This window comes from Macaca fascicularis, chromosome 1, assembly GCF_037993035.2.
Source record: "Macaca fascicularis isolate 582-1 chromosome 1, T2T-MFA8v1.1".
Classification (NCBI taxonomy): Eukaryota; Metazoa; Chordata; class Mammalia; order Primates; family Cercopithecidae; genus Macaca; species Macaca fascicularis.
The window spans coordinates 98,789,377-98,810,055 of NC_088375.1; the positions used below are offsets into that span (position 1 = coordinate 98,789,377).

The following is a 20,679-nucleotide window of genomic DNA, read 5'->3' on the forward strand; positions in this document are numbered from 1 at the left end:
AGAATCACTTGAACCCAGGGGCTAGAGGTTGCAGTGAGCCGAGATTGCACCATTTCACTCCAGCCTGGGCAAAAGAGCGAAACTCCACCAAGGAAGGAAGGAAGGAAGGAAGGAAGGAAGGAAGGAAGGAAGGAAGGAAGGAAGGAAGGAAGGAAGGAAGGAAGGAAGGAAGGGAGGGAGGGAGGGAGGGAGGGAGGGAGGGAGGGAGGGAGGGAGGGAGGGAGGGAGGGCGGGCGGGCGGGCAGATAGGCAGGCAAGCAAACAAAGATATGTCAGTCAGAAATGGATATGTAGTGAGGTGGTGGGAAGATTCTGGGAGTGTCAGCCGTGGAAGTATAGAAGTCAGAGAGACACAGAAGCAAACCCTGGCAGGGTCTGTCGGACAGACTCCAGGAAAAGCATCTGCCCAATGGGGCCACTAGGAAGATTCACTGGCCCCATTTATTGTGGAGCCTGAGGCCAGCAGGCTGATTGCTCCATTTCTATGCTCACCCAGCAACCCTATAATAATTTGCCTTCTCCCATCACCTGCCTCTAGTGGAAAGAAAACATGCTTGTCAGGATAGTGTGAGTATTTGGTCCAGGAGACTGTTGCAGGTGTCAGAGTGAATTAAGAAACTCTTAGTTTAGTTCATACATCAGCCTCTTTTGAGCTTTGTCAGTGTGAGTTAGCCTCCTAAGGCTCACAGGTTCGAAATGGATGAATCTGAACTTCTGACCTGAAAGGCTGACAGCTCAGCCTCTGGCGGGCTGTTCAGTGAGAAAACCATCTGTGTGGCTGCTTCTCCCAGTGACTGGGAGCCATGATGCTGACCAACAGAAACGTCCACAGAGACTGCTGAAGGGCTGGGTGACGATGGGTGTGAAAGCATCATGCGGCCTGGGAAGCGCCCACAAACAGCAATCATTTTACAGGCTGTTACATGAGGGCCCTGAGCCACCAGTCCCCTCACAGGAAGGGCTGAGGAAAGTCATCTTACACATGTGACAAAATTAGCCCATTTTTTTCCTCTGAGGATATCTCTTGCTCAAATTCGTATTGTTGTCATCCACAATTTCTTTAACAGGGCTTGACAGGCCTCGGCTTGCTTCAGCAACCGTCCTGCTGAGGAACTCCTAGAGGACAATACTCTAAAGACGGTCCCATGACTGTCCACTCCGTACATACATGTGAGAGGAGAAGAGGCAAAACAGATGTCCCCAGAGGAAGAACAAGATAGGGCCCATGCACACAGTAAAGGTTACAAAGGCAAATATATTTAATTCGCTATACTTGTGAATTTTGAAGAAGCTGGTTCTTTTATAAACAGTGTATCTTTTTTCTACATACTTGTAGCATCATAGCCATAAAACACTTTCTAAAACCACCAATGAAAGTTTTGAGGGAGCATGAAAGAACAAGTTTTGGATTAAGATATAAGAGACCTTTATAACCATCCAGAGAGGAAAGGGGCTGCCTCAGGAAGTAGTAAATTTCCCATTACTACAGGTGTCCGATCATACACTGGACAATGCCCCTTTACAACGTTATAAAGAAGATTTAAACCCTTGGATTGATATAATAAGTCCCCTTTAAGATCCCTCTCAGCTATATGGTTCTTCAAATTTACGTTGCCTACTATGATGCATCTGTCTTTGCTTCCATAACCTCCACATTCTCCCTCTACCCCTGAGATTCAAGGTCTGCTTTAAGTCCCATTTGAATTAAGAGCAACTGAGATTTGGAACCAAAAGAAGCTCAGGAGGTCTATGTAGGAGTATGACATGGTGCTACCATCAATAAATGTAAAACAAAGGCATCATAAATAAAAAATAAAAACATCAGCAGAATTGAGAAACAGGGACAAAAAGGACTCCTCATATATCCTCAATCAGCCAAGCTCTTTTCTGTTTCTTTTTGGAAACACACATCCTCCCACCAAACGGATCTAGCCTTTCCAAGGGGTTAATGTTACCCTGCCACAACCACATACAACTGGTACAAAACAGACAAGTGTTTGAACAGCATATGCTCACTTGCTTGTCTCTCCCCAACTCAGAGGAATGGATGAATCCCCCTGCCCATCCTCCCGACCTGGCCACACCCTACCATCCCTGCACACGGAGTAGCAGCAGTGGCTGGGTCTTGAGGGACGATGTAAATATGGGCTGCAACAGGATGCAAGGACACACGTGGGCGGCGGGGAGTGGGGGCGGCATGGCACCTGGGGTGGGACTGAAGGTTGCTCCTGCAATCGAAGAGGACAGCTGCTGAGGAAGCCTGCTCTTGCTGCCCAATCCCACTGAACCCTGCTATTCTCACTAAAATTGAAAATATTTCCTACCATCAGGACTCAAAGATAAAGGTATGAAAATGGGGAGGGGGTTTGAAGGCATGGATGACAGGAGGTGACTCCCATCACCTGGAGTACCAGGACTGACTGAGCCAATCGGTGACTAGGCCTTTGGCCCCGCCTCACCCTGCACTCTGCAGCAGCCTCTCAGCGCCGTTGCTGCTCAAAGCAGAAGAGTTTGCCAGATAAGGGAGGGATTCTCTCTGGAGGGGTGCCCGGAAGAAAAAGGTACCCCATGTCTACCTTCCCTGCTTTCCTCTTCACCTCAGATTCTGGTTCAGAGCTACTTACCTTTTTCTTCTTCTTCAGAATGACTTTCACTCCATCCACTGAAACCATAATGCTCACTTTCTTCTTCTTGATGTTCTTGGCTTTAAACTCATACTGCAAGAGAGAAGAAAACAAAAAGAAAGTGCAATCTGATGAGATCAGTGCATCTACACAGACTCAGCTAGTCCACGCCTGGAAAAAACGTCCCCAGACAGGTGTGGCAAACAGCTCCCGGGGGCAGGGAGCACCTCGGGGGATGTAAAAGCAGGTGGATGTCTGCAGGCAGGGCCCAGGCAATCTCTGGGTTAGAAACGGGACTCTGAATAGTCAATACCACTTCTCAGTCATCAGCTAGGGTAGATGGACCTCAACTACCCTCATGAAATGAAAACATAGTCTACTTGCAATATCCCATAAAAAATCAGAACCTTCCCTCAATAACTCCTTCTATCATTTAATGACTTCCACAGTCAGGCAAGTATTCCTAGTTTCTCATCAAAGGCTGCTGAAACTACATTCCATCCTCAGCAAAGACTAACAGCTGGCACCAATCTTCACATCAGGGTTTTTTACACACTGAAAGATAATTATGAATTCTAAATTACTCTCTACAAGTTCAATTTCAAATTTCCTTTATCTGTGAGTCAGTCTACAAGTCTACCCACAGCCCTGTTAGCCTGAAGATTTTGGCACATCTAGAAAAGATATGGCCTCACAAACCATGTATTTGTTAGGTATTATTTAATTATATTTTTAATTGACAAATAATTGTACATATTCATGGGGTATATAGTGACAACCCCTGTGTCTTGAACTCTTTATTTGTAGTCCTAGACAGGGATGCTCCAACCACAGCCCCATACTGCTGATGGATGTTGGCCTCATCCTCAATCTCAGCTCTTTCTGGTACATTTGTTTATTCACAGCCATCTCTTACACTTGTGTAGCTATTCATAACTGGTGGTATAATTCTACATTCTCCTCAGTGAACTTCATTTTGAGTACTTCTCCAGTTTATTAAAATCATTTTCCTCTGATTCCCATCTTACTGTCACCACCTAGCAAACTTCACTCGAAAGTTCTCTAATCAAACATCTGGGCTACAGATTAAAAATTAAGAAACACACGACCCAGAGCCCACCCACATCTCTTTTCTAGGACCTTTTATACTCAAGACACCTGGAACAAGACACCTAGCACCTTGACGCATCTGAAACCTAGTTATTTCTACAGTTAGTGTTGATAGGCTTGAATCTAATCCATTCTAATGAGATAAAAACATAGCCTACTTTGGAAATCTCATTAGAAATCCAGAACTTTCTCTTCGCTGTGCCTTTTAATATTCTGATGTTACAAACTCAACTCAGAGCTTCCTACTATCCTGAATCTATCCTTTTCATTAAAATCTCAGATCTTCTATTCCACTGTACAGAGTTATCGTTGATACTTCTTGGCTATCTGTTTCTACAAGAAACATTCTTGTCTCTACAAGAATAGGACCTCACTAACTGAGGTAAGAGATCCTTCTTCACATTGTCATTGCAGGCTCTGGTCACAGCTGATTTGAGGGTCCTGGTGACAGCAACCTACATCACTGGTTGACCTATAACCTACATCACTCCCAGCGTGGTGGTCACTTCCCCACCTCCACACTACCCTGTCAGCAGCTCTTCTTTTACTAAGGGGCCCTGGAAGAAGAGCAAACCAGAGCAGAAAACACACGGGGACAGAAGGAAACTCTGCTTCAGCCCGGGAACTCCAGGCCAATTAATAGTAAAGAGTAAAGGGGAAACGGGTGGCAGGGAGGGAGATGGAGACAGAGAAGGAGAGGTGCATCTGACAGGATTTTTTTTTGCACTGGAGTCTGGCTTAGGTAGGACAGGACCTCAGCCATGTAATAAATTCCTCTCTAGGTCGGCAGCCACAAACCAGTGAAGGTTAAAGTTGGTTTGATTGGCATGCACTTGAGGACATGGCTCCAGTTTGCAGTGTGTCACCCTGACTGCAGCATTCTGCTCAGCTGCAGTGCTGGATGAACTCAAATAACCTCTGGGTGGGAGAACCGGCATGACAATCTGCAAGTCTGCTGACTTTGGCCTTGTGCCTACTGGGAGAGGTGAACCAGCTACATTTCCTGATCATACCTGCGTTTACCTCCAGTCGCTTGGGCTTTAATAAACACAAACTTCTAGCTGCACCTCCCTTCCAAACGAGTACTAAAATCAGGCTGCTTCTGCTGGCCAAAGGAGTACAGAAGAGTGTGTCTGATGCACTCAGGTGGAAGTTAAAGGCCTAAGAGTCCCAGAAACACCCAGAAGAGGACAAAACCTACCCTAGACTGGTCGGACCTCAACTGTTTTATTGTCTTTGGTCTCTTACAGTATATCACTTTCATATGCTCCATATACTTCTCTTTTCTAACAACAAAATCAAAGCAGAAATATCAAGTACCTACCTCTGCAAAACACTACATCATTCTCTCCAGTCCTAGTTTTAGAGAACATACTGCCTGCTATGCCATAACCTTAAATGCCTTATATTTCTGGGAGAATGTTGTAGTTGACTATCTCTCTCTTTCTTGCCTGGTCCACCTCCCTGTTGGTTTCACTGTCTCTGTGGCCTTTATTAATCATGATTTCTCACCCAAGCATAGCAAGAGGCACCCAGCCAGCTCCTTGCTCAGTATCTGAAACTTTACCTATTTCTACAGTTAGTATTTTGGCAGGCTTAGCCATGCCTTTTAATAACTTTGTCTTAAGAACTCAAAAGCACAACTGAACTTTCTCTTTAGAACTGGAAATGGGCCTCTAATTCGATCACCATGCACATAGTTCCCAATGGCTCTTACAGGGTCTGTGGGCACAGTCACTGCATGGAAAAGCATGACCAAATGATTTCTCCCAAAACCTCAATGATAGTGACAACACAGGTGCTCCTTACAACAGCTGGTGGAATGCTCCGCAGTGCTTCAAAATGAAGATGGACAAGAGAGGCAGGAAATAGGCCTCCACGTCCCATCACGGCTGCCAGAACTGCTTGAGTGCTATTTATAAGGGTTCTTAGGTTGGACAAACTCTGCATCTTCCCCACCTGCCTGGTGGTCAGATGTCCCATACCCTTTCCAATAGAAAAATTAAAATTAACTTGCAATTCTGTTGGAAACTAGGAAGATAAAAGGAAATCAAATATCTGAAAATGCTCTAGTATTTATTATCATTAAGCCATTTGTTTATATGGCAATTACGCCTCACTTGGACAACATGTTATTGTGTTCACTGAAGGGCGAGAAAATGAATTTGGACAGAGGGGAGATAATGGAGTAACCACAAGAATGGAGAAGAGAAGGGGCTCTCAGGGACAAGTCCTCCTTTTTCCCAAACTGACTGTGCTGCTCCAAGGTGGAGCACTGCCTGGGCAGGTGGGCTCTGGAGGAAGCATCTGTGTTCCACAGGACAGGAATCCAATCTGCTTAGGCTTTGCCAGGGGCTGAAGAACAAACAGGACTGCTGGTGCCACCGTCTGTGGCTCAGGCCAGCTCTCACAAAGCCCATGCCAGCCCTGCAGTGTGTGCCAACGGGCCTGGCCCTCCCTGAATATGGCCAGGCTGATCTGATGCATTTGCTTTGCCAGCCAGAGCCCCACCAGCCTGGACAGATGAAGCCCTACAGGACTTGACCTTTCAGCGAACAAAACAATGCAAGTCCTGGAACACCACCCACGGACTGGAAAGACCAGGGGAAAGTGTCTGGGGTTCACAAACAGAGTCTTGGGACCTTGTTTTGGAATAGCGGCCTTGGAACTTAATGTGCTCTGCCGGTCAGTGAGGTCCAGGAAGGGGAAGCTGGGAAGAGCATCCAGCAGGAGCCAGGAGTGAACACTCAATGGAAGACATGAGGAAGAACATCAAGGAGAAGTTGGAGAGCTGCTGACAGATAAGCAGCCTCATTTCTATCATTTCTAATTCTCTTCTGACACCCCAGTGCTTCCTTTTTCCCAACTTCCCAAACTGCCTCCTAACCCTGTATATCTCCGTCCTGGTCACTGAGTATCCAAGAAGGGGGGCCAGAAGTCTGCAACAGCAGAGTGGGCATCTCATGAAGGGACCAGCCAGCCCTGAACCTGAGGCTGTACTTCAGAAACAGAAGGAACAGAATTACTTCCTTAGAGTCCAGGGGAAGAGCTGGGGCTATCAGATGCTCCTCACACATTTAACAGTCTGTTTTCACAAAAATGTGTAGCTCCCTAAAGAATCCCTGGATGCTTGAAAATACCTGATTTTTAACATATATATATATTTATGACATATATATGCTTAAAAATATATGTATATTAACATATCCATGGATTTTTCACACACACACACACACACACACACACACACACACATATATATATATAGAGAGAGAGAGCAATAAAGAGAGAGAGAGAAAACAGGATCCTTGGTTCTTCAGTCACGTTGGCCAGAAATAATTTGGCTGGTGATACACTCTCTCACTTGCTTCACAGGAAGCAGGTCTCCTTCATTCTTAACCATAAAATTCATTTTGCCAAGTCCTTCTCACTGTCTCTGCAATGCTTACAGATATGAGCCAAGACCTGCTTATGAGTCTAGGTGCTCAGAGGCAACTTCACCAAGCAGAGAGGACTCAGTTTGCAAAGGCAAATGGTATGCCAGGCTCTGTAAGTCATTGACTGTGTTCACTACCTTTCTAGAAGGAGCTTTGGAGCTTCACTTCTTTCAAATGATCACAGGAAATTTAAAAGTGGACTCTGACAGCACTGCTGGGCATTCTAATCATATTCTGTCTACAGTCTTGGTTTCAGGAGTGTGAGCAGATCTCCACAACAAAATCATAAGCACCTCTACCAAGTGTACTGTCTCGTAAAGGGTTTTCAGAAAGTCCTTTTGCATATATTATGTGAGAGTCTAAAAATTTAGACAGTAAGATACAAAATCTGAGTATACCCATGTTCACAGCAGTATTATTCACAATAACCAAAAGGTAGAAGCAACCCAAATGTCTATCAGTGGATGAATGGATTCACAAAATGTGGTGTATACATACAATGGAATATTATTCAGCCTTAAAAAGTTACGACATTCTGACATGTGCTACAACATGGATGAATCTTGATGACAAATGGAAGATATTCTATGATTCCACTTATATGAAGTCCCTAGGGTTGTCAAACTCATAGAAACAAATAATAGGGGCTGAGCAGAAGGGGAAATGGAAAGTTGTTTAACAGGTACAGAGTTTCATTTTTGCAAGATGAAAAAGTTCTGGAGATGGATGGTGGTGATGGTTGCGCAGCAATGTAAATATATTTAATGCCACAGAACCATACAGTTAAAAAGGATTAAAATGGTAATTTTTTCTTTTTTTTTTTTTCTGACAAAGTCTTGCTCTTGTACCCCAGGCTGGAGTGCAATGGCACAATCTTGGCTAACTGCAACCTCTGCCTCCCGGGTTCAAGCAATTCTCCTGCCTCAGCCTCCCGAGTAGCTGGGATTACAGGCACCTGCCACCACGCCCAGCTAATTTTTGTATTTTAAGTAGAAACGGGGTTTCACCATCTTGGCCAGGCTGGTGATCCACCTGCCTCAGCCTCCCAAAGTGCTGAGATTACAGGCGTGGGCCACCATGCCCGGCCTAAAATGGTAAATTTTATGTCATGTATATTTTACCACAATACAAAAATGCAAAATCTGAAAACACCATGTAACAAACACATTTGTACTCACTGCAAGTACACTTAAATTCTGCTCATGAAAGGATATTTCTGGAACTCCCCCACATGCAAGTTAAACATGCCATAGTTTTCCACACTTCCATGTAATTGCATTTGCTATTCCCTATGCCTAAAATGCCCTCCCAACACCATCTGCCTGGTGAACTCTTGTTTATTCTTGAAATATCTGCTCATACTTCTACAGTGAAGCCAACTCCCGCTTCCTGTATCCTCCCTCAGAGTTGGTTACTACAGCAATATGCAAGCCTCTATTATCACTCACTGTTGATTGGTTGATTATTTATCCCACAGGCCATGCCCTTCATGAGAGCAAGAAATATGACTGACACACATTTCTACCCAAGAAAAGAGATCAGGACATAGGAGGGTGATAAATGAATGTCAAAGTTATGAATATAGTTGACAGTGGTTATTCACAGAGCCCAAGAAAAGGCACCGTATATAAAGTAAGCCTTCCAGAAGTTAATTACCAAGTTATTAAAATCTGGATTCCATTCCAAAGTGCAAGGACTTTAAGAAGAACTAATCTCCCTTACATGGTCCATGGTCCACAGCACAGTACTGAGCACTTTATCTATGCTTGATACAGGCTTTTAAAACTGAAATCCTGTCATTATTGGCCAAAGCCGCTCATAATCATTTGACAGTACAGTTAGGAGTAGTGAATGAGGGGATGGTCGTGAGATGAACTTCTGTTCTGTGGGCTACCCAGCTTAAGTTCTGGCTCTTATGCCTATGGAACCAGAATCTGGGGGTCAAGGTGCCTGAGAACCATGGCAGTCTGACACTGATGTGACTCGTTTTGTTGATTTATATAAAATCTCAGAAATGCCAGTATGACCAACACCAAAGTTTGAAATGAATCTAAATTCCAGAACATCTATGAGGAGTCTTGGAAACACTGGGTAGAGACATTTATTTCCCATCTACCTACCTCAATCCCAGCATAACTTATTTTTGCAATAGATATATCATTGAAAATTGGGTATATAATCTCTGTATTCTCCAAAATACTCAAAAGGAACCAGAGAAGTTACTTTTTAAAGAAATATTCATTGTCATTATATAGAAATGAAGTATCACCCTACTTTGTAGACCAATGAGATTTAAAACTCAAGTTCTAAATCCCATTTGGAATACTTGATAAAAGGCAGAATCCCAGGCCCAGGCTTTAGAAATGTTTATTCAGCAGATCAAAAGTATAGCCAAAAGTTGGCAGTTTTTAATATGCACATGGTAATGTAGATCATGCTATTCAGAAACACTACTTTGGGCCACAAAAGCAAGGATTATTATACATTTTTATTTGTGTTAAGAATTGCCATAGACTAATCAATGTGTCTTAATCATATATGTACTATCTTTTAGGTATAGCTATTCTTGTAACAAGATAGATTCTTATGAAAGTGCTATTGCTAGTTGTTGTCATCCATTTTCTAAATCAAAAGCTACTATAATAAAAAGTATTACTTTGGGAGGAAATTCCATGGAGTGGTAAGCATCAGGTAATCATACTTTACCTTTCATACATTTTTTTACATCTGAAATTTTTTTTATTATTTATTTAAATAGAAACAGGGTTTTGCTATGTTGCCCAGGCTAATCGCAAACTCCTGGGCTCAAGCAATCCTCACACCTCAGCCTCCCAAAGTGTTAGGATTACAGGCATGAGCCACTGCACCCAGCCTGAAAGAGCTCATTAAAAAATGTATAGAGGAAACTTTGTGTTTGAAATGTTTGAGACCACCAGGGTTGACCAAGCTTTTCATCTTATAGATGAAGAAACCAGTGCCCAGGGATGATAAGAGACTTCCCAGGTTCATTAGCAGAAAACTCATATCTGGAACCTACATCTCCTGACTCTTGGCTCTGTGCTTGTTATGTTCCCCAACACTTGTGTCTTTTTTAGTAGCTCAGAAACATGGCTCCAGGAAATAAAATTATTCATTCATTCCTCCATTCATTCAATACATGGTTAATGAGTTCCCTCATGAGCACACAAACCCCATCTTATAACAAAAAGCAAGAAGAGGAATAAGAACGTATTGGAAATTAACTTCACAGGACCAGAAACATTATACACCCAGGGACACGTGTCAATAACCTGGGAAGGGTACGAAATACCAATGAGGACAGAAAAACATGGTAAAGAGACCTTCTGAACTTAAGGAGGGCTTTGGGGCAGGAAATGCTCAAAATCGTAGCTGTTTGGAACGTTAAGAAGGTGGAAGAGAGGTTCATGCATGCATAGATGTTCTGTGAGGAGGCTGCATTTCCACAGTGTGAGGAGACCAGCATGATGGCAGAGGGCAAGTTAAACAGTCCCTTGCATGGAAGGCAGCGGCAGTCTCAAGTGCAGACAATTTCAGGCTGTGTACTCAGGGGATCTCCGAGTGGCGGTTGCTCCCTGTAGAGAGGAGACGAGATAGCCCCGGGAATACAGCCATCACTTTTCTCTGACCAGGAGCACGCTGACAGGTCACGGGGAGCTGAACAACAACCTAAATGATTAAGGGGCCTGAAGGGGTGATTTATGAAGAAAGATGAGAACCAGTACTAACAATCATCTGCTGCTTTCAGCTGCTTTCTCCTCTATATCTCTCACAGCATGTTAAAAACAAGTACTAGAATCTTCTCTTCTTTAAGTAAAAAAAGAGACAGGTGGATGGCAAGATAAAAATACAACAGTACAAACCCAACTCTGGTCAATTCTATCATTCTCCACTAATATCTAGCCTAAACTCTCCTCTAAGCTCCTCTAAATGGTTAATATATCATGTACAAAGGAAGACTAGAGACATTAAACAACGTTCCTGCCAGAAAGAAAAGGTACTTATTTAAGGTGATGAATGTCCCAGTCACCCTGATTTGATCTTTACAATCTATATGAATGTATCAAATTATCACATGTACCCCAAAATATACACATCCATTATGCAGCAATAAATAGTCTTGCAGAGGAGGGGGGCAGAGACAACACTGTTCTCACAGTATGATTCATATCTACACACACACACACACACGTAGAAGGAGCAAACATTTCCCAGTATTTAGAAGAGTCATGAATCAAGGATTTACGGTTTTCTGCCTCAGACTAAAAATGGGTATGAGACAAATGATGAATCCTTTTGTCTTTCTCGGGCTTGATTTAGCTCTCTTGAAAAGAAGGTAATCAATCATGTTTAATAAACCTCCCAGCACCTCTCACTATCTGCCACACACATCCCACACTCACCATGTGAAGTTAGGTGAAACAATTTGCATGAAGTATTATGAAGTCAAAGAAGCTACGCTGAATAGTAATGCTATTTCACAGCAAGTATTCACATTCTCAGCTACGTGACCTTGAGCAAGCCACCTACCCTACAGAAGGGTATAAGTCTTCCCTTCTGTGAAGCCAGGGTATTGGGTTAGATTATACCTTCCCAACTCTAAACATGACTCAATGTGATACGAACCTTCATAGCTCTTGTAGGAAGAGTCAGATGGGCAGGCACACTTGAGGAAGGTGGGGCAAATGTATAGCAACATAGAAATGAAGGCATTTGGTGAGGCCAGGTCAACCCCAGAAGCAAGGGAAGGGGATGGAAGGGAGAAACAGATGGGGAAGGTTCTAAAATGGAAAAGAAGTTACCATAGTTTTGCATAGAAAGTAGGAGGGTGCTTAAGGGTTTTAAAAAGAGTGAAAAATAGAGGTGCAAATCTTGAACATAATCTTGGCAACAGCATTGACGATTCAGAAAGAAGAGACACTGGAAATGAGAAATCTAGGAAAGACTAGAGACATATATGAAGCTCTGCCTTATAAGAATAAAGAAAATATCTGGATGAAATCACTATATAGACTGAGAAGCAGAATAAGGAAATGGTCCCTAAATCCCTTGCCTGGAAAATGTAGCAATGTTTTCACCAATGCCAGCACAGGTGAACACAAGAATGTGTTATACATTGAAAAAGTCTATCTTGCACTGGAGAATCAGGTAATAGGAGTTAGACAAGATATAGGGGTCCCACGGTCATTCATGTGGGACTGCTTTTCCTACGCTCTCCCAAGTCTTCTACCCATTGAATCTCCCCACACTAAGCTTAGGGTGAGCTTAGACTTTCTAGAATGATGAGCAAGAGATAAGGGTAAATTTGGAAAACCTGTGCTTGCATTCATCCATTAGGATCATATAAGTTCCAGATGTAAGGTGTCTGGGAGGAGAAAGACTACAGTAGGCAGAACTGATGGCCCCAGTGACTATTCATGGTATAATGAAAGGTATGGTGAAGAAGGTAATTCTTGAGAGATACTGAAGAAACTATTTGAGAAGGAAGAGGAAAATAATAAAATCAGAATTGGGAGGACTCTCGGAAATCACAGTGTTGTCTCCGTCAAGCAATAGTTCAGCCTCTAACAGAGTACTGGCAACTCTCTTTGAAAAGTAGTTTCTTACAATAAAACTGGAAGCAACACCCAGAAGATTCCACTTATATGATTCTCTAAACTGGTGCTTCTCAAACTTGAGGGTCCACATGAATCACTCGGGGACCTTGTTAAATTACAGGCCATTCTGCAGGTCTGGGGAGAGCCAAGGGTTCTTTATTTCTAGCATAGTCTCAGATGATGCTGACACTACTTGTCCACAGACCACACTTTGAGAAGCAAGGAGCCAGAACTACAGTATATAAGTCCAAAAGGTATTTGGATATGTCAGCTGTGTGAACTAACCATCTCTAAGGTTTCTTTCAGTGCTAACATTCAACTATTCCTATCAATTGTATATGTCAATATTCTGAGTTACATAAAAATTGAGACACGAGGTGTTTCTCAGGAACAACCACCTTAAGATGGCCCCAAATCAAACTCTAATAAACAACTCTCATACATAAACAATACAAATACAGTAACCAGAACACAAGTTCCCAGAATGGAGGGGGATCTGAAGAGTTATTGACTTATATCAAAGCATAATAATTATCTACTGTCAGTAGGTGGCAATATTTCCTTGGGGTTATGGGACTGTAAAGTGGAACCATGGTTCCCAGCCTGGGCTGTAAACTAGAGTCAACTGGGAAACTAAAATTACTGGTGTCTGGATACCACCCCCAGAAGTTTTGATGTAATGGATCTAGAGTGCAGCCTGGACATTGGGCTTTTTTTTTTTTTTTTCTTTTAAGCTACCTACGTGATTTTCATGTGCAGCTAAGGCTGAGGTCCACTAAAGTAGAGTGAGGTTTAGCAGACCATAGAAACTAAGAAGTCAGTGCTGGTCATCACATCACTCCTGATTCCCTGCATCTCCCCGTTCCTCACTGGGACTGACTGATGCACCACATGATCTCTATTCCATCTCATCTTCCCTTTCAGCCCATCAATAGTTAACTCCAAGGCTGCACCAGACATTACTTCCTCCAAATTTCTATGACAACAAATGAACTTGGGTGAAGAGATGCCAGGACGGTTTATGTAGGAAGAGCACTGTTTTCTGTAGGGCTGTTTTCACCATAGCAAAGTGCCCTAACCCAACTCATCCCCAGTACCAGCCTTGACTCCAAGGGTTAGCAAAATTTTTTTCTGTAAAAGACAAGATGGTAAATATTTTATGTTCTGAGGGCTATGTGGTCTCTGTTGCAACTATGCAACTCTGTTGCTCCAGCACAAAAGCAGCCATAGACAATACACAGATAAATGAGTACAGCTATGTTCCAATAAAGCTTTATTTATAAAGGCACTCAGTGGGCCAGATTTGATCCATGAGCCATGGTTTGCCAACTCCTGCCTTAACCTCATTTGAGTTCCTTCTGAATTTTCTGTCTCTGCTCTATTACAGCATGTGGCGTTACCAAGGACAACCACTGTGACATCCAGAGTGCAGGAAAGGAGTCTACTGGATGGAGACTGAAATGCGTGGGAGGGCCCTGAAGGCAGATGAGATTTGAACATGGACCCAAAGCAGTGCAAGGTGACTATTCAGAAATGAGGATGAAAATGGGGAGGAAACCCCCACTACAAACTGCAAAATCCTAATCCTGGGATTATTTTCCCAAGAAAAAACAATCTGTGATGTGAGGCAGTTTTCTCCCTCCAACTATGATGGAAATCTAAAGTCAAACTTGACAGGGAAAGAGAATGAACTACTGAGAGTGAGATGTGACCAGATCAGGCAAAAAACCAAATGAACATAAAAATAAACCTCATACCTTATGCCAAAAATAATTCAAAGTGCATCACCGGCTTAAGTGTAAAACTATAAAACTTTTGGAAGAAAATGGTGGGAAGATCACCTGAGGTCAGGAGTTCGAGACCAGCCCGGCCAACATGGTGAAACCCCATCTCTACTAAAAATACAAAAATTAGCTGGGTGTGATGGAGCACGCCTATAGTCTCAGCTCGGGAGGCTGAGGCAGGAGAATCATTGGAACACGTGAGGCAGGGGTTGCAGAGCGAAGATCGTACCACTGCACTCCAGTCTAGGTGACAGAGCAAGACTCCATATCAAAAACAAAACCAAAATAAAACAAAAACAACAACAAAAAAAAAACTTTATGACCTGGGTTTATATAGAATTTCTACACATGATACCAAAAGCATGATCCATAAAAGAAAAAAAACCTGATTAACTGAACTTCATAAAATTAAACTTGCTCCGTGGAAGCCAGTTTTAAATGAATGTAAAGACAAGTAACAGCCTGGGAGAAAATGCTTACAAATAGGACACCTGACAAAAGATTTGTATCCAGAACACATTCATAAAAAGAATTCTCAAATCTCAACAGCTGTAGACAACGCCCAAAGTAAAACATGGGCAAACGACTCAAACGGACACTTGATTAAAGGGGATATATTGAAAGCAAAAAAACACATGTAAAGAAACCAACAAGTTTTGGTAGTTGGTTGAGTGTTTTTGTCTAACAGGAGGAACTGAGACAGGTGAGGCTCATGCCTAGGAAACAAGGCTAAAAAATTATTTCTGCCCACTGGGATTTTTAAAGTCAGAATCTTGAGCTCCAGGGCCTACTGAAACACACTCAGACCTGATTACAGCTCCCTAGACAATAGGGTACTCTCCCAAGTCTGGAATAATGGCCTCCCATGAAAAGATGTTCAATATCATTAGCTGTTAGGGAAATGCAAATTAAAACCACAGTAAGATCCCATTATATACATATTGGAATAGATAAAATTAAAACAACAACAACAGCTAAACACTGTATGGTAGGTGCACCTGACAGAAATGACAAGAAATTAGGGTTGTCACATGTAGGTTGCTGAGGGAAGTGCACCAAGTGAGGATGCTATATAAACTGTATGCTTTTTACAGGCAGTTATCATTCTCCTCTCCAGCCTGCAGCCACTGGACCGTCTCTGCATATAACTTCCCCCAAATAAACCTCATGTTTTGTTCACCGGTTCTGGGTCTGTCCTCGGCCTCTTGAAGTTGGTGCCATCCCTACTGAAGTCAACAGGGTCCAGTACAAAAGACGCCAAACACTGGGGAGGATGCAGAGCCACTGGACTTCTTGCGCATTGCTGAAGGAATGGAAAATAGCCCAGCCATTTGGGAAAACTAATTTGGCAGTCTCTTAGAACGTTAAACATACACTTACCATATGACCCAGCATTACCTCAGCTAGGTGTTTACCCTGGAGAAAGGGAAATTTATGTTCCCACAAAGACCTGTACATGCATGTTTAACAGCTCTATTAGAATTACCAAAATTAGAAACGACTCAAATATCCTTCCACAGGGTGAATGGATAAGCAAATTGTGTTATATCCATATAATAGAATACTACTCAGAAATAAAAAGGAAAATATGCAGTTCATGTGTGATACAGCATTGTTACAGAAAGTTAGAGGGGAATTGGTTGAAATGTAAAACAAATTTTTAACAAATAAAAAGAAATGAACTACTGATACCCACAAAATTTGGAAGTATGTCTATCTTGATTGGGGTGAAGGTTACATGAATCTATACAGACACATAATTCATAAAACTATACGCCAAAAATCAATTTTACTGTTAATTTTAAAAATAAAATGAAAATTAAAGTCCTTTGGGCTGGATGAAGTGTCAGGATAGGAGATGCCTCCCAAACTCCTTCTCCTCCTCAGGGGGAATGAATGAAAACCTTGCCCCCAGGCCTCCAAGGTTAGCACAGACTGAATGTGAGGGGTACCCTCTCCACTGCAGTGCAAAGCACGGAGACAATTCTGAACTAACTGTTCCCAGGTCAAGAACAGGGCTTCCAGAGTTGTCCTGTAGAGCAGGCCAGGAGAATCTCATACTGGCTTAAGAAGACAAGGGAAGTCTTCCCAGACACAGGGTCCTCTCCAGCCTATACACAGCCAGTTCAGGCACTGGTGGGATCACTAAGCTAGGGCAATGGACACCCATGAAGGTCATCCAACTGCTATGGTACCAAGCCATGGTCAACTCAGTCTGGTTACTCAATCCCTATGGGAGGTTATTATTCCATTATTGGAGGAATAATGGGAACTGTAGTGAGGCCCAGACATGTCTCTGTAGGCCCTGGAGCTCAAGATACAGAACTGTAACATTCCAAAGGGCAGAAATAATTTTTCAGTGCAGTTTCTTAGAGCAAGAGTCTCACTCCAGTCTCAGCTCTTCTGCCCACAGTAACACTGAACCAACTACTTTGTTGGTTTCTGAACACCTCTGCCTTCTCACTGAATCCACACCAAGCAATGGCTCACATACATGGGACTCAGGTAAAAGGACAAGATAAATAACAAGCACATGCCTGAGCTGCCAGTAGAGAAAAGGCCCGCAGTGTGGCAGCTAATGAAATCATCAGGTGATCACCAGTTCAAGAAGGGGAACATCTGGTGTATTCAGTTCTTCCTCACATCATCTCTATCAATCCATCTTTTTATGTTGCTGCCTCTCTAGGTGAGTGTCTCCTCCTTGGAGCCTCAGATGTCTGTGCTTCAGCCCAGCACCTCCATGGACACAGGAAATCTGTGTGTTTGGCAGCATCCCCAGCTTCAGCCAGCCATTCTTCCAGAAAACATGCAGCAGGATTCCCGTCCTGTTCTCCACACACGAGAACAGTGGGAAGTGAGAAAGGAGGTTGTTATGGGCTAAATGTTTGTGTCCCTCTAGAATTCATGTTGATGCCCGAGCTTCAAGGAGGTGGGAACTTCAGGAGGAAACTGGGTTTAGATGATGTCATGCTGTGGGGTTGGGAGTACCATCACTGGACTCCCGGATAGTATTCCAAGGATCATGCTGGGGGATGGGAGTACCATCACTGGACTCCTGGGTAGTATTCCAAAGATCATGCTGTGGGTTGGGGGTACCATCACTGGACTCCCGGGTAGTATTCCAAGGATCATGCTGTGGGGTTGGGAGTACCATCACTGGACTCCCAGGTAGTATTCCAAGGATCATGCTGGGGGTTTGGGGGTACCATCACTGGACTCTTGGGTAGTATTCCAAGGATCATGATGGGGGAAGGGGGGTACCATCACTGGACTCCTGGGTAGCATTCCAAGGATCATGCTGGGGGGGGGTTGGGGAGAGGGAAGAACAAAAACTGCACACACACCCCCCATGACCATTTAAGTCTTCCTGAAACACTATATAATAGGTTCTGATCAAAAACTTTCTATAACACCCCGTTGCCTAAACCAGAAGATCAAAACTGATATTCAACATATTCTACCAACTGACACAAAGCAGCCAGCTTCCCTTCTCCCACCAAGCTGCTCTTGAAACGTACATACAGTTACATACATACAGTTTCTAAGCTGTATTCTTCAGAGCCCTGGGTTCAGTGGAGGAGCCTCAAAGGCCACTCTAGGGCTGGGAGGCCATGCAGGCAGATATGCCAATCAACCTCTGCCCATCCTGTTTACCCACAGAAGCTACAGTTCTCAGGTTTAATAAGTTGGAGTTCCATGTGATATTTTGACAAAAGTTCATAGCTTTAAAAAGAAGAGTTCAAACATCACTGACCTATATAAAATACTATGCTACAATATTTCAATTGCACTGTGGCTTATTCACTGTCTATCCTGAAGAGAAACTGGATTTTCTCGTGTCTGCACTTACGTAATTACTACTTTCAAATCCCTCGCTCAGTCCCTTAATCTATCCAAAACATCCCCATAAGTTTTACTTCAAGTATCACTTTATAAAAACCTCCCCTGACTACTACAGCCTGAAGGAGTTTCTATACTGCTATGGCAATTAGCACTCAGAGGACTGATTTTATAATAATGTTATATATAAAATACATTTCCTAATATTACACAACACTCTTAACTTGGAACATGGTTCATTCTCATCTTCATTGTAAGTTCTTTGCAGGCAGGCGCTATATAAGTTCAGCTCTTTATCCTCTTTAGCATCTATTACAGGATTTTCAACCAATTTTAAGGACTTGATCTGACAATACTAAAAGATAGCTCTGGCTGCTGAGTTGAGAATGTAACTCAGGGAGGAAGTGAGGAAATCATTAAGGAGGCCACTTGTCTCCCTTGTCTCCCTTGGGGTGAGAAAAGTATACAAGTAACTATGATACCAGGCTTATAAACACTACCCCATACCTAGAGGCAGAATAATCCCAGGCAAGGAACACACTTCCAGTGGGTAGGTCCCCGACTAGTTGGCATTTAATGTTTCCCTTCAATTTATTTTTAATATATTTATTTATCATAATGGCTATTATAAAGAAGAGTCATAGTATCACGAAACCTCAGAACTGATGGGCCCATGTAATTTTATCATTTGTAGATTAACACCCTTAGACTACCAGCTCAACACTGTAACAAGTTACTTTAGTTGGGAGACCACAGACCCACCCTGTTTGACCTATTTCTCTTTTCCTAAGAACTTAACAGCTTTCAGGAAATCAGGCTACTGAGTGAACTACATGTAAATTACTCTCTTTCCTGATTTTTCAAAAGAAAATTGAAAAAGCAAAACATGGTATCTATAGTATAGCCCTTTGGAAAATCTCTAATGGCTACCTTGTTTTGTAGCAATCATCACATTCTGAGCCCAAATCAAAGGATCTTCTATGACTAAGTTCCATAACAATATGTCATTTTAACAATTTATTAGCTTGGAATAATTGTGCCAAAAAGAAAACTATTTTTCTCCAGGCAAAAATGAGCTGAGTTCCTTTTAATTTTTCCCAGCCCTTTCCTGATCAGGAAGACATTCAGTTGCAACCAATTACATTTAGATTAATTTTCAAAAATGAGTACTGATTTTTAAAACCTGAATGTGCTTTATCCATTCCCAAGATATCAGCCATTATCTCTTTCTTAAAATGTTTAAAGTTATTTTTCAAAAAAGTAGAGAAAGAGTAATTTCACCTCTTTATCTCTCAACTCCCCCTACAGTCACTACAAAGAATAAAAGGAAATTCAATTTTAATATGAGGATATTATATTTGATAATGAATAATTAAGATAACCAAGGAACTATAAGGGATATTTTATCTTGAGAAATTGGCTGCAAGATGATTGATGGCTCTCAAACTCAATGAGCTTAAGTGACAGAGATGACTCTTGCTTTGGTTTTGTGGCCCCCTCTGAGATGGAAAGGGCCAGCTAATAACAAACGCAATAGCACAGCTATGTTTGGCAAAGAAATTGATCTTTGGTGTGCTTTCGTTTGCCCGGATCTGCCTGGGGTACTACTGGTTCCTTTCATTTTCATTGTTCTGATTATTCAGTGGGTCTTTTCACTCTGGAAACTTAAATCTGTGAATTTGGAAGTTTTTCTTGTATTGGTTCTTTGGCCAGTTTCCACCTTTTTTGTGTGCTCTGTTTTGGAACTCATATTTATCAGATGTTGGACTTCCTAGATTGATTCTCTAATTTGCTAGTCTTTCCTCTTCTCACTTGTATTTCTATTCTAATTTTTTGTTTTCTTCTTTTTTTAAACCTTTCAACCCTTCTACTGACTTCTTTTTTAGTTTGTATATATTTTTAATTCCTGAGAGTTCTCTATTTCTTTTTCATAGAGTCTTGTTTTAGAATGTAGTGTCTTAATTCTAATTTTATTTTCTGTTTTCAGGTTTCTTTCTGATCCCTGCTATCTCTGTTTTCTTCAGGTTCTTCCCTCTATTTATTTTGGTTTCTCTCTTTTTCTATGTTGGAGAGTTTCCTCAAATATCCTGGCATTTTGGGCTGCCCATCCATATTTAAGAAAGAGGAAGTCAAAGCTGACTAGAAATGCTATGTGAGTGACTAGGGCTTGCTGCCCACAAGGCTTCACTGAGGAGTGAGCTTTGTTATAAAGTGATCAGGAGGCAAACTGACCTTCTAGTTACAGAAACCTTCACATGTCAAGGCCTGG

General features: G+C 42.4%; 1 protein-coding gene across 7 annotated transcripts in view; it reads right to left on the reverse strand.

The window, feature by feature from the left end:
• The window catches only part of NOS1AP (carboxyl-terminal PDZ ligand of neuronal nitric oxide synthase protein), a 325,570-nt gene that overhangs the window by 95,231 nt on the left and 209,660 nt on the right, over nt 1-20,679 (reverse strand). For all 7 annotated transcript variants that reach the window (XM_065543084.2, XM_065543083.2, XM_074038868.1 and 4 more), the window contains one exon: nt 2,625-2,717. In XM_065543084.2, coding sequence (XP_065399156.1) covers nt 2,625-2,717 — 93 coding nt within the window. The remainder of the gene's footprint in view (nt 1-2,624; nt 2,718-20,679) is intronic.